This window comes from Delphinapterus leucas, chromosome 4, assembly GCF_059928025.1.
Source record: "Delphinapterus leucas isolate spDelLeu-1000000601 "Yukka" chromosome 4, BTC_Dleu_Yukka2, whole genome shotgun sequence".
Lineage (NCBI taxonomy): Eukaryota > Metazoa > Chordata > Mammalia > Artiodactyla > Monodontidae > Delphinapterus > Delphinapterus leucas.
Genome location: NC_143132.1, coordinates 26,288,185 through 26,303,491, shown reverse-complemented (window position 1 = coordinate 26,303,491; position 15,307 = coordinate 26,288,185). Strand labels below are relative to the sequence as shown.

Genomic DNA, 15,307 nt, shown 5'->3' with positions numbered 1-15,307 from the left:
GAATACTTGTAGATTCCTCATGATACCGTGTTCTTATTCTTTTTTTGGATCCTACAGTACCATGGTGTATCCAGAGCTCCTTTAATGAGACAGAGAGTTTGCTTGCTTGTTTGTTTTTTCCTTGTCTTATCTTGGCTTTCTTTTAGATTATTTTATATTCTGGAGACAAAATTTATGACGACTACTATCAAGATCTCAAGGGACGAGTACATTTTACAAGTACTGATCTCAAATCTGGTGACGCATCAATAAATGTAACAAATTTACAGTTGTCAGATATTGGCACATACCAGTGCAAAGTGAAAAAAGCTCCCGGTGTTGGAAATAAGAAGATTCAGCTGACAGTTCTTGGTAAGTTATTTGTAATAATGTTACTTCTTAACAGGGTGAGTGGTCACAGTACTATAGTAGCAGCATTTATGTGAGACAAAGCCTAGGTTTTTAGAGTAATAATTTTAAATACTTGACATAATTCTAATGTCCTCTAATAGCATAAAACATAAAGCTACCTTTTTGTTTTTCCTTTGGGTAGGAAAAATAAGCGACCAACTTCTTTGTGAAGTTCATGAAAGCATTTGAAAGTAAACGAAGGAGTTCTGTGATATGGGAGAAGAACCCTAAAGCAGGAGTTAGGGGATCCAGGCTTTTCCCATTGTTCTCAGGTTTGCCCTGAGAATTAAATAGAACCTCTTCATTTCCTGGGCCTCAGCCTATATTTTCGAAACATAAAAATAATTATCATTAAATCTCCTTGCAGTCTTATTCAGCTCACAATTGTGACGTGTGCCTTAAGCTTTTTCGAACTGCATTTCCCAAAGAATAAATGAGGTTTCTATGATGAATAATTGGAGTATTTAGAACAGAGGAGATGGAACATGGTAGCTGGAATACTGAATTGGTGTAAGGCCTTTAGACCTTAGATAGTCCTTTAACCTCCATGAACATCACTGTTTTTCATCCTTAAAGTGAGGAGATTAGACAGGTGGCCACTAAGATGCAGCTCTCCAGGATAGTTTAGAAGGAGATATGTATAAACTGCTTTATAAACAGTCAAGGCCCACAGAGTTTGTTATCCTCCTCTAGATTCTGTGGTCATGCGCAAGTACTCTTTACCGCTGCAAATTGAGAAACTCTGAAAGGTATCATTCATAAATATACTTCTAAAATCTTATCATGGTAGGCTTTACCCAAAAGTACAATGGATGCCATGTAGAAAATCTCAACTGTCTATCACTATTCAGTGACAGTAAATTCCCCTGCGACCTAAGGTGCCAGGTTTGGGGGACACTTGGGCACCCACTTTATGTAGGAAATGCTGGTTGCTGGAATCACCTGCCATACTCCTGGAAATAACTAATCTGGATAACTCCCCCACCGCCCCACCCCCCCACCTCAACTTCTACCTTTCGTTCCTTTTGTTTTAGAAACTGAGCAGAGAGCTTAAGTCCGTTGGGTTCCAGACTCATCCTGAGTAGCATACTTTTCTAAAGAATGAATATCAGAGCAGGTAGAGATTAGGAATAAGAATGCAGATTTCTTTGCACCCCAATGGCAGCTCCAGGGGTTGTCTTGGTTGGTAAGGCAGTCTTCTGGCAACATCACTGAAGGGGGCACACAAGGGGTTCCTGATAAAGGGCACTCCATGCTAAATGGAGCTCATTCAGAATATGTCTGTGGTATGAAAGCAAGTGAACCTGAACAAGGAATCAGATAAAGGAATATGGTAACATTGGAAATTCTAGCCTTTTGTGTCTACATTCAGCGAACATGGAGTTGCCTTTCTTTTTTATAAATATGAAAGCAGGTAAAGTTTAAGAATTTGTCTGAACTCTTAGCCCAGGCATACCTGGAATTATAACCCTGAGTATATCTTCTTTAAGTACTGCTCTCCAGGAAGCACTGAGTTAGGACATATATGAAAATTTAACTAGTTCATGCTGTACCAAGCAGACTATACATATTTATCAGAATTATTTATTGTGAAATCCCTGTCTGAGGGGGACAGGTACACTGGGAGGAATGCGATTGGCACATGTTCCCAGAAGAGGTGTGGACAGGCACTGTGTGTGTGAGTGTGTGTGTGTGAGAGGGAAAGAGAGAGAGGTCCCTTAGGAACAGGCTCTGGCCGGGCACACTGAGGCAGCAGCCATGGCTGTCGGGCAGGAGGGATGGCCTTTTACATTAAACCTCATACCCCTCACATCTTATTCCTTAGCCTAGATCTGTGGGAAGCATTGAGACAGTAGCTCCGTTTGTTAGCTCCGTGGGGCATCACCGTGGCCAAGCAAACCCTGAAGTCAAATCAGGGAGGGAGAGAGGGATTAAAATGAGGGGTAGGGGAGAATGGGGGCAGTGGTTGCTGAAGGGAAGTGGGGATGACTAATCCTCTGGCCTGGCGAGGCTGTCTCAGAGCCAGAGGAGAATTTCTTTATCTCTTCCATGTTTCCAGGTGAGTCATGACCACTGTGGGAGAAAACATTAGAAGTTTCTCTTGAAAGTGAGAGCTGGACAGAAGCCTAATTTGCTCACTTTTTTCTGAAAATCCTGCTTAGACAATCTGGAGGAAAGATTAAATAAAGTGCCCTCTAGGGACCAGACTGAATGGCAGTCCAGTGGAGCTCTTGCTTGGTTCACTGTCAGAGGCTCTGCCTGATACTTTGATTCGTTTGTGGGAAACCTGAAGATGCCACCATGGTGTTCACGGAGTAATGAAAGCTCGTTCGGTGAGCCGTGGGCGCTGTGTGGACCGTTAGCTCCCTCGGTGTGAGGGGTGGTATGTTGCTATCCCTCGCTCCATTGCTGAGGCCCACCCTGCTATTTCAGACACACCAGACGTATATGTGGATGCAACTCAGGAAAGAAACTGGACAGGGGTGATGATAGCAAAGGGAATTGACAGAGGGTTAATATGGTGGCCACACATTACCAGCACCTTCCCTGAGAACTCTGAAAAAGCCTATTATTGAGACCTTTCGGTATAAATAGACTGGGTTGTTTTGCAGAGGGGAGCACGCACAGGTTAACTTTCCTTCGTGTGTGTATATGGTGCGCTCAGACTGCACCCACATCACAAGAACACGTGGCAACAGCATGTGTGGGGACTCAGTCAACACTGGGATATTTTTTTTCAACTTTTTATTCTGAAATAATTTTAGTTTTACAGAAAAGTTGCAAAAATACCAGAAAGTTCCTGAGAGTATACCCATAACCTAATTTTTCCTAATGTTAACATTTTATAAAATCATAGTACAACTACCAAAAGCAAGAGATTAATGTTGGGACAATAATATTAACTAAACTACAGGCCTAATTTGAATTCCTCAGCTTCCTGTTAATGCCTTTTTGTGCTGGGGTCAAATCTAAGATCCCTGCTGCATTGACATCTGTAGTCTCCAGTTAATGTCAGGGGGCACATGATGTCCTGTCTTATTGTTAACCATGATCACTTGGTTTCAGTTTTATCTGATAGGCTTCTCTGCTATAAAATTACCACTTTAAAAAAAAAATTACTACTTTTCCCTCTGGGATTAAAAAATAATCGCATGTTGGTGGGAATGTAAATTGATACAACCACTATGGAGAACAGTATGGAGGTTCCTTAAAAACTAAAAATAGAACCACCATACGACCCAGCAATCCCACTACTGGGCATATATATACCCTGAGAAAACCATAATTCAAAAAGAGTCATGTACCACAGGGTTCATTGCAGCACTATTTACAATAGCCAGGACATGGAAGCAACCTAAGTGTCCATCAACAGATGAATGGATAAAGAAGATGTGGCACATATATACAGTGGAATATTACTTGGCCATAAAAAGAAACGAAATTGAGTTATTTGTATGAGGTGGATGGACCTAGAGTCTGTCATACAGAGTGAAGTAAGTCAGAAAGAGAAAAACAAATACCATATGCTAACACATATATATGGAATCTAAAAAAAAAAAAGAAATGGTTCTGATGAACCTAGGGATAGGACAGGAATAAAGACGCATAGAGAATGGACTTGAGGACACGGGGAGGGGGAAGGGTGAGCTGGGACGAAGTGAGAGAGTAACATGGACATATATATGCTACCAAATGTAAAATAGATAGCTAGTGGGAAGCAGCCTCATAGCACAGGGAGATCAGCTCGGTGCTTTGTGACCACCTAGAGCGGTGAGATAGGGAGGGTGGGAGGGAGACGCAAGAGGGAAGAGATATGGGGATATATGTATACATATAGCTGATTCACTTTGTTCTACCACAGAAACTAACACAACATTGTAAAGCAATTATACTCCAGTAAAGATGTTTTAAAAAAAAAAAAAAATCCCAGTGGGGGAACCACTTTGAGACTATGCAAATATCTTGTTTCTCCTCAAACTTTTGCCCATTGATTTTTACCATCTATGCACGGATTTTGCCAGGAGTCAAGGTATTTTGAACTAAGCAAAAATATTCCTATATGGATGACATGATGATCAAAGCATATTCTGTCCCAAATAGAGATTTAGAGTGTTTCCTATAGACTGAGGCAGTGAGCCACTAGCATGGAGGGATGATGATACAATACACAGATGGAGCACAGCATTGCTAAATCGGTGGGATGCTGACCGAATACAAGTTGACGGCCATGTACCCTTAACTGAGAAGGACTTTTTATTAGCTCTGCTAATGATCATGGTGGCACATGTTCTGAGGACAATAGCTAGATATCCTGGAGCCCCAGACCAAAGAAACCTTAGCGGGTAAGACTTTATTTTTGTTCCTTTTGTGGTTTCATCTTTCTTTCAATTCAGCTAAGTGCCGTGGATTAGGAGTTTGTCTTCCTGGCTTTGTAATGCTGGGGCTGGCATATAAAAGACTTGCACTTTCTCCACCCAGCGTAAAGCAGGCAGCCGGTCCTAAGCACCGCTCAGAACCAGTGCTGGTAAAAATCTCGTTCTGCTGTGCATAGAGTATGTTGAAATCTCAAACTCAGTGGGACGCTGATTTCCTGAGCAGCCACTTTAAACAACTGCCTGTTATTGGATATGTTTGGGGAGGGGACATTTTTCAGTAGAAGAGAAGAAGGGTTAGGGTTAGAACGCTGTATTACCAATAGAAGTTTGATGTCCAAAGCATTGCTTCAGTATCTCACCTACTGCTAGTTTGTGTAATAAAGGATTTATTGGTAGGTTGAAGAAATGGAGAACAAGGCTCATTTCGTTGAAGACTCAGAGGATGAGATAATGTGCAAAACTGATTCAAAAGTCCAGTTGGTGTAATGTCCAGGGCAACTGATCAGTCTGAAAAAGAAAGAGATTTGCTTAGGAAAGTCAACAACGCGTTAAATGCATCTGTTGATCCTTACTAAAAAGTATAAGTAGTAACAAAGGAGAGAAATCCAATTAAATTTAAGAATTACCAGGAAATGTGTGAAGTGAGATCATGATTGACAACCTTAGGTAAAGATGCCCCATTGCGTATGACAGACTGTGTCAGCCAGATTTGGAAAACAGTTTGACAGTTTCTTATAGAGATCAACATTTACGTACCTGGTATGAAAAAGGAAAACATATACCACCATTTACAAGTAGTGTTGTTCAAACTGTTCACGTAGTGCCAAACTGTAAAACCCATTCACATTTATTCTTAGTAGTGAAAGAATAAGAGCCCACCCAGGACTTGAAAGAATGAAAATCAGAAAAACAGAAGAAAAGCAGTCCTGCCATTTATCAGGTTGGGAAGAGAGATGCAAATAGAGCCAGGTACAGGGTTTATGGGGAATGTTGCTCTCCAAGGTCGTGGGATGCTGGGAAACCATAGCCTACTGCTGTCTCCTCATTGCTGCCCCCAGACCCACTTTGCACTACTCATCCTTTACTGGGGGTACTCAGGTTGCTAAATGACCCTCGTCTCCAGTTTAATCCCCGCTTCTCCTAATCCTGCCTCACAAATGGCATCAGATTCAGAACTGATCTCTGCTTCTAGAAGACTCTTCTCAGAACCTTCAGAATCCCTCTCTCCCTTGTCCCAGCTCCTCATAGCACCTCCTCGCCAGTCAGTCTGATTTCCACAGACTTCACACCTGCTCCTGGCCAGTTTAGCTAATTAGGCTTTAACAGTAGCCCCAAGACAGGAAACAATGTGCATCAATACCTGAATGAACAAGCAATGGGATACAACTCGGTAGTAAGAAAGAACGGACCACTGATATATATATATACAACAACATAGATCAATTGGATCAGTCTTAAAAAAGCCTTACGATGAATAAAAGAAGTAAAAGCGCATACTGTATTTTTCCATTTATAGGACTCACGAAGCAGCAGAACTAATCTATAGCAATAGAAATCTGATCAGCGGCTGTCTGGGACCCGTTTGTGCAGTGAGATCAACTGCAGTCAACTTGAGGGAAATTGCTTGGGAGAGGATTGGAGTGGTGCTTAGTGTTGAAAGTGATCAGCTCGCATGATTAAAATGTGTTAATTTTATTGTATGTGTATTATGCCTTAATGCAGTTCAGCAAGAGAGTCTGAACTGCCAGGGTGTTAACCTAGTGTTTCAGGTGGGTTTCACATAATGGAGTTAGACCTGGAATATAACCTCAGATCTGCCTTTTTATAACCCTGCTCTCTGGGTGTTTTTGGATTGCTGTAAATGTGGAAAATAATTGGTCCTTCCTGTACTAAGTGAATTGTCCCTCCTATCAGCATAATTTATCGTCAACCCCCTGATTGTTGGGTTAACAGCACACAGAGAGGGTTGTGACAATGCATATACTCCCGGAGGACTACATGTCACGCTCCAAGTAGAAGAATAGGTTGGGAATGGGGGGTGGGAGGGAAGAAGCTTCCTTGGGTCTGAAGTAGCCCAGCCCTCATCATCCTTGCTTTTTTCACATGTGCCCCATGGGATGGAGGGGCACAGAGCCACACCTGAGATGCTGCCTGGCCTTGTGCAGTGGCTGCTTGCCTGAGCTCATTCTTGCCTGTTTTGTGCTGGATCAAGCTGAGTAAGCTGGCGTTGGCAACCTATTGTAGTCTTTCAGTCTTGTCCACTCTGAACCCAGGACCCCCTGCTATTGAGTTAGTGGTTGTGCGACATGCTGTGTGTTTAAGTAATCATTAGAAACACACATTCCGTTCTCTTGTGTAAAGTTATAACTTATTTTCTTTTCTCAGTTAAGCCTTCGGGTATAAGATGTTACATTGATGGATCAGAAGAAATTGGAAGTGACTTTAAACTAAAATGTGAACCGAAAGAAGGTTCACTCCCATTACGATATGAATGGCAAAAATTGTCCAACTCACAGAAACTGCCAACCTCATGGTTACCAGGTACTGCTGATGATGCACTTTGAATCTGTGCCATTGATTTAGACTTAAGTCTAGTAGGGTTTGTGCATGTAAGTGTATATTTTTTAATCCCCAGATACCTTCCCTTTTCTAGACAGAGCAATCAGGATTCTGTGGGAATTAGTCAGTGTTTTATAATGACAACTTGGTGTCATGTAGTATAAGTGAAGAGATATTTTTATAATGATCACCATTTAGGATATTATAATTGGTTTCTTTGTTGTATATTTTTTAATTGATGGGTAATATTGATGGAAACTGTTCATTATCATAAATTAGTGGTTAAGTTACAGCAAGAGCTGGATCTTGAGTGTTTTGCCTGGGTTCATGTTGAAGATACGGTTATTTAACCATGGCATGTCTGTTAAAACAACAAAACAACAGCTGTGACTAACCAACAAGATTCAAATTGGTTAAATCTGATTACTCATCTGTATGTTATAATTAACCTGTTATTCAAACTGGTTACCATGCTCCACCCTCCTCCCTCCCACCCCACCCCGCTTTTAAGCAGGATCTCTCTCCACCTCTGTTTTTCAAACTAAGAGGCTGAACAATACGACCCCCTGTCACTTTCTTTCATGTTTCTTCTGTCTGGGGGGATGACATACATTTTGTAAATCTTACTGCTGCACCTAAGAGCCTTTGTGGCACAGAATGTTTTTTATAGTCAATGTGGCTCTGCTTCAGCAGAGACTCTCTGTGCCTGGCTGAAGGGGTCATGATTACCTTGGCTTTGACATAAATGAACTAGAGGCACAGTCGTTTGCATCCCGGAGACATGCACGTGTCTTGCCAAGTTTGTTCTGTATGTAGCTTCAGTTTGTCTCACTTTTACCTGGAATTGTCAACCAAGTAGAGTTTGCTTTTACTAAAAACTCAGCAGTATGTTACTATAAGAATGGGTTTTGCTCCCTTACCCCCTTTCTTCTCATAGAAATGACTTCACCTGTTATATCTGTAAAAAATGCCACTACCGAATACTCCGGGACATACAGTTGTACAGTCAAAAACAGAGTGGGCTCTGATCAATGCCTGCTACGCCTGGATGTTGTTCCTCGTAAGTTATCTTCTTTCTGCTGTGATAGTGTTATCTTTATACAGCCTCATTTGGTGCCATCAGTGAGTGTGGGTATTAAGGGCAAGGGGATGCTAACTTTGAGCAAAGCACCCTGTGGCTTGGTTGCTAGCTTTTCTAAGTCATGGAAAGAAAAAAAGTACTACATTTTATTAATAAAACCTTCTTTATTATTGTAGCGACATTAAAGAGGCAAGAGTTGTCAAATTGACTCTTGTACCATATTTAGCCAATGTCAGTGACGACAAGCTTTTTAGAACATTCTTATATGCCAACCAAGATAGCTGTGAATATTAAAATCTTTTAGAGTGGTTTCATTCTTTTATCCTTGAAATAGCTTACACAGTTCAGAAGAAAGTTCTTTTAGTGGATTTTCCCCTAGACCAGAAAAAAAGCTAAATAAGTTGTCTCTTAACGTTAGTATATGCGATGAAATCAATGTCATTGTGTATCCTTACCTTCAAAATGACTAGATGGAAGTTTTTTTTGTTTTGCTTTTTTTAATATTAATTATTTTCTTATTAACATTTTATTCTAGCTTCAAATAGAGCTGGGACAATTGCAGGAGCTGTTATAGGAACTTTGCTTGCGCTAGTGCTCATTGGTCTTATCATCTTTTGCTGTCATAAAAAGCGCAGAGAAGAAAAATACGAAAAGGAAGTTCATCATGATATCAGGTAATTAAGTGACACAGGAGTTGACTGATGTATACTCTATTATGTCACTAAAGCATTAATTCTCTTAACCATCTGAAGCATTTGCCCCTATGAGAATTGGATGAAAGCTATAGCTCTTCCCCTCAACATATTTGAAAGCTTTTACTTATTTCAAGTGTGTGGAGCCAACCAACCTACACTGTGCCCTCCTCCCCGTTTTGGGCTCTACGTTAAGAACCATTGCAAAATGCTTTTCTCAAGACTGTCTACCTTCTCCCAATAAAGTACAGGCATGAAACAGCAAAGGAAACCATAAACAAGATGAAAAGACAACCCTCAGTATGGTAGAAAATATTTGCAAATGAAGCAACTGACAAAAGATTAATCTCCAAAATATACAAACAGCTCATGCAGCTCAATATCAAAAAAACAAACAGCCCAATCCAGAAATAGGCGGAAGACCTAAATAGACATTTCTCCAAAGACATACAGATGGCCAAGAAACACATGAAAAGATGCTCAACATCACAAATCATTAGAGAAATGCAAATCAAAACCACAATGAGGTATCACCTCACACTGGTCAGAATGGCCATCATCAAAAAAATCTATAAACAATAAATGCTGGAGAGAGTGTGGAGAAAAGGGAACCGTTCCTCTTGCACTGCTGGTGGGAATGTAAATTGATATAGCCAGTATGGAGAACAGTATGGAGGTTCCTTAAAAAACTAAAAATAGAACTACCATATGACCCAGCAATCCCACTACTGGGCATATACCCTGAGAAAACCGTAATTCAAAAGGAGTCATGTACCAAAATAATAATTGCAGCTCTCTTTACAATAGCCAGGACATGGAAGCAACCTAAGTGTCCATCAACAGATGGATGGATAAAGAAGATGTGGCACATGTATACAATGGAATGTTAGCCATAAAAAGAAACGAAATTGAGTTATTTGTAGTGAGGTGGATGGCCCTAGAGTCTGTCATACAGAGTGAAGTAAGTCAGAAAGAGAAAAACAAATACTGTATGCTAACACATATATGTGGAACAACAACAACAACAACAACAAAAGGTTCTCATGAACCTAGGGACAGGACAGGAATAAAGACGCAGATGTAGAGAATGGACTTGAGGACACGGAGGGGGAAGGGTAAGCTGAGAGGAAGTGAGAGAGTAGCATGGGCATATATACACTACCAAATACAAGATAGCTAGTAGGAAGCAGCTGCATGGCACAGGGAGATCAGCTGAAAGCTTTGTGACGACCTAGAGGGGTGTGACAGGGAGGGTGGGAGGGAGGCTCAAGAGGGAGAGGATATGGGAATATATGTATACATATAGCTGATTCCCTTTGTCGTACAGCAGAAACTAACATAACGTTGTAAAACAATTGTACTCCAATAAAGATGTGAAAGAAAAAAAAAGTACAGGCATAAAGTTTTCAAAAAAGGGAGATGTTGGGCTTCCCTGGTGGCGCAGTGGTTGAGAGTCCGCCTGCCGATGCAGGGGACGCGGGTTCGTGCCCCTGTCCGGGAAGATCCCACATGCCGTGGAGCGGCTGGGCCCGTGAGCCGTGGCCGCTGAGCCTGCGCGTCCGGAGCCTGTGCTCCGCAACGGGAGAGGCCGCAACGGTGAGAGGCCCACGTACCGCAAAAAAATAAAATAAATAACAATCCCATGCTCTGTAGATTAGCTGTATAGAGAAATCAAACCTTAACATCTCCATTGTCTTATTTTTTTCTTTTTTTTTTTTAAAAGATCTGATTGTATCAAGTGACATAGGTAGTTAATAGAACTATGGGTAATGTGATTTTATTTTATTTTTTAAATATTCTAAACCAGTAGATCTTAACTAGAAGTACACATTGGATTATAGAACTTGTAAAAATAACATATGACCAAAGTAACACCCAGAAAATTGACATTTGGTGGGCCTGAGCACTTTTATTTTTTAAATGCACAGAAGTAACTCAGATATATATTCTGTGTCAGTGCTTAGTGTGAAAATTCTTATGCCTAATTCTCAGTTTTTGCAAACTTCAGTCTGCTGAGTTTTCAGCTAAAGTCTTAGATGAGTAACTTTCATAATAAAAAGGATATTGTCTTATTCTTTTTTGGTAGAAATATCTGCAGGTGTTAGTGCTTTATTGACTATAGAGTGTTACATGACTGTAACCAGGTTATCTTGATCAGTGATACTAGAATATGAAAATATTTGAAGTTTGTTCTTTGCAAGACAGCATTATAGAATAGCACATTTTTGTAAAAAACACATTTCATTGTGAAGATAGAAACTGTAAATGATAAATTTGGCACAGATACACAGTTATGACATTAGGCCTTATTGTGCTTGTTTTTTGTGTGTCACACACGATTTTATGTACTTAATGCTTAAATAGAGGCTCTTCCCTACCCATGATTCATAGCTTACATATTGTAGGTTTTTAGAAATTTGTTCTTTGAACGTGTATTGGGATCTTTATTTCTAGGGAAGACGTGCCTCCTCCAAAGAGCCGTACGTCCACTGCTAGAAGCTACCTCGGCAGCAATCATTCATCCCTGGGATCCATGTCCCCTTCCAACATGGAAGGGTATTCCAAGACTCAGTATAACCAAGTGCCAAGCGAAGACTTCGAGCGCGATCCTCAGAGTGTGACGCTCCCAACTGCTAAGGTAGCTGCCCCTAATCTCAGTAGGATGGGGGCGGTGCCCGTGATGATTCCAGCACAGAGCAAGGACGGGTCCATAGTATAGAGCCTCTGTACCCTTCATCTGTGCTCTCCTCTTGAGATGTGAACACCTGTTTTAATTTTTGCTACCAGCCTCAAAAAAAACATATATATATATATATATATATATATATATATATATATATATATATATAAAGTTAACCAAAAACTAAGAATAATACTTCAAAAAGTTTTGTTTGGTTATATTGAAATAGTAAAGGCATTAAAGTTCTAAGGACAAATTCACCATCTAAATAATATTTCCTTTAAGAGCTTGACTTTATAGGTTTCTGACTATCAATACTTAAGTCAGCTGTGGCACTTTGAATATGAAACCATAGGTGAAGAAATAAATTGGTGAACTTACATGCATACCAAGTTGATACTTGAATCATCTGAAAGTGGTACTTTATAATTTCTGTTATTTTTATATTGCTTTTTTCAATTAATTTATGACCCCCACCCCCTGCCAAAATTGGTAAAGAAAGATTCATGGCAAAAATACTTACGTAGATTTATGTTTGTTTTTGCTTCTTTGAAAACTCTAAATGTGTTTGACGAGTCTCTAATAACTAGAAAACACTGCTAGAAGTCACTAGTTCTGAGTAATTCATAAACCTTGTATATGAAATGACTTAAGTATTTAATTGCTAGATTGCTGTGGGCAGCAGGGACGTAGTAAGCTCTTTTGTATGCTAAAATAAAGGAGCATTTATCTGATTCATTGAGAAAATTTGCTCTCAGCTACATATAGCGATGACACTAGTGGTGCAGTTGTGAGGATGAATTTTGTTGATTAATGTTCCAATGCCCTGAGGCCTGTGGTGGTCTTCAGAACAGTGACGTGCTATCAAGGAAGTGTAGTATTTTGCAATTCCCAAGTAAATGCTGGTCCTCAACTTCAGGTGATATTTTTCTAAAAAGAAAAAATTATAACTCATTTATTATTTGACAGTTACAGATTGTAATTCCGTAATTATTGGTTCTAAATTTTAATTTTAATTTTCCTGGTTCAGTGTTTTGTTTTTGTGATGGTGTTGTACATTATATGTTCTAGAAATGTAATCTTAAATTACCCTCTTGAATGCAGTTCCTGGAGGATACTTTCTTCACAGACTTAGAATGATGAAATACACTTTAAACTAGTAAGTGTCCTCTATCAATTCTGTGTTTCAGATTTGGGAGGATGTACAGTTGCTATTGTATGGCCAGCATGTCTTGTGTAGTTGCAGAAAATCAAGCTGAGCTTTGAAAAGTTTGTCTTAGTTTTGTGGAAGTGACTTAATCTTAAAAAAAAAAAAGAAAAAAAAAGAGAGAAATGAAAAGGAATAAAAGGAATACTCCTACCTGCCAAATGTGTTAAGTACTGTTTTAGTAGATGAAAGTGAATTTATTGTACTTTCCTTAAGATTGTGAGGGAGTGTGGATTGAGTAGAATGAGCCACCAGTTTCTTTATAGTAATACGGTCTGCAGTAAATCATTTCACTAGCTCTGATACCTTTTCCCTAGATTTTAGTAGGGAGTTGGTTTCTTTTCATCTCTTTGGGTGCTGTGGTGGTAAATGCTACATTATAAATTAATGTTGGCATGACTTTATGATTAGGCAGAGTATTGTATACACTTTTTAATGGTAAATTGAAGCTGAATGTGTAATGGATTCGTGTATAGTTTTACATATTTGGAAGCATTTTAAAAATAGGTTTTTAACATTACATAATATTGCTTTTACTCTTGTGTTAACGTTTTCATCTGTGCCTTTTGGGTAATTTAGTTTTTATTATGAATTTCTGGTGCCTATGAGCTAGCTATCGCCTGAAAGGTGCTTAGAGGTGAAGGTACTGTTCCTAAAAATGCATCACTGTGATACCTTTCTATCCTCATACTTTCAGTCTTGCCTCTTTTCTGATCTTTCTGGATGCAAGTTAACTGATTGTGTTACTCATAAAGTTTTTAAAATTTCAACATCCCCTACACTCTTTTGACTGTGTTTCTGATTTTATAATAACTGTTTTTGAATACCAGGCCTCTGGTCTGTTTCATATGAATAAAATTTATGATATTATAAAAATAAGTAGCAGAGCACAGACATTACTAATAAAAATTTTGGTCCTTTCTAGTCCCAGTTTTCATATAATGAAAATTATGCTATCAATCTAAGTAGAAATTACTACAAAAGGTGGACATATGTAAGGCTTTCCTTTCCTTAGACTTCATAGTTAGTCTAGGATTTGGTTATAAGTAAATTGGAATCTCTTCCAGAAATGCTTCCTTCCAGGTCAGGGTCATTACCAGCTACAGCCTGAGAAACAAGCTTGGAAAAAAAAACTACTGTTGTGACCTGAAGAGACCTACTGGATGTGGTTGAGTTTAGAGGACAGAACTCAGTTTTAGGTTTATGTCTCCAGCTACTCATTGTAAATTTCAGTGAATCCAGAAGTCAAATAGTACTGATAACTTCCTAAATAATTCTCAGTGGTAGTTTCTGGTGAACTAGAGAGCAAGTATTTGTTCTAGAATTACTATTGGTAATCATCAAGCAAGTCAACAAAAAATTGTTATTCAAGCATTTCCACTAGTAGCCAAACATCAGTCAAGGACGGCACTGAACCTTCAAAGCAAAACTCTTCCATTCTACTTTATACCTAAGAGACTTGACACCATCTTTCTGAGTTATGCAGGATAACTTCAAAAGAAATATCATAGAGGACGTAATTCTGTGCTTTGCATATGTAGATTACAGGTTTCTTTTTCTTATGGCAACCTTACTAATATTTCCCTGTTAGAAGGCCAAAAACAAAAACCTTATTGATAAACGGGCCAAATTACTTTTTTAAATTTGGGCTATCTGCCGGGAAGTTGTTACAATGGAAACACAGACTGTCTTAGGGGGAGGTTAATTCAAGAAACATAATTAGATTATCGGTATGAATTAATACCTGGTTTTTATTGAAAAGATAATTTTTAGGATGGAGTTCTGGAAATTTGGAGCAAGTGAAGGGGCAAATAAACATTTTGATTAAATATGAAAAGAACTCATTGCATGAAGTTGGATGTCAAATTCTGTAATGTTTGGCTTCTTAACTATTCTCTCTCTTTCTGTGTGCGTGCAGCATGTAAATCTGAAGTTATATGAACGTTTAAAGTTTTTTTTTCTAATCTTGTTTCATCTCCACAGTGTTTAGGGCTTTCAGATGCCTTATTCCAGTGTGAACAGAAAAGTCCTTATTTTTTGTGGTTACTGCTTTGATGTGTCATGTAAGGAGTAGTTTGTAGAAAATGTTGGCATACTTTTAACTTTTTAGTGGCTTGTGACATATATTATATATATGTATATATACCTTTATAATATTCCTGTGTTTAGTAGTATAAATGTTCTGGGCAAGTTTTCATATTTCAAATGCCTTTGGATATTCTTGCAATACAGGCAACGTGTTCTGTAGTTAGATTTTTTTTACTCATTTGACACTAAAATGGTCTATAACCGAGCACAAATTCTACCTAATAGAAGCAGGAA

General features: G+C 39.1%; 1 protein-coding gene across 6 annotated transcripts in view; it reads left to right on the top strand.

The window, feature by feature from the left end:
- The window catches only part of CXADR (CXADR cell adhesion molecule), an 88,862-nt gene that overhangs the window by 36,476 nt on the left and 37,079 nt on the right, over positions 1 to 15,307 (top strand). For 3 of the 6 annotated variants that reach the window (XM_089910375.1, XM_089910372.1, XM_089910374.1), the window contains exons 3-7: positions 147 to 351; positions 7,152 to 7,307; positions 8,263 to 8,385; positions 8,942 to 9,080; positions 11,553 to 11,736. In XM_089910375.1, the coding sequence (XP_089766501.1) occupies positions 147 to 351; positions 7,152 to 7,307; positions 8,263 to 8,385; positions 8,942 to 9,080; positions 11,553 to 11,736 (807 nt within the window). Of the gene's footprint in view, positions 1 to 146; positions 352 to 7,151; positions 7,308 to 8,262; positions 8,386 to 8,941; positions 9,081 to 11,552; positions 13,758 to 15,307 lie in introns of those variants that run through there. The other 3 variants (XM_089910373.1, XM_022575073.2, XM_022575006.2) reach the window with 3 other exon arrangements.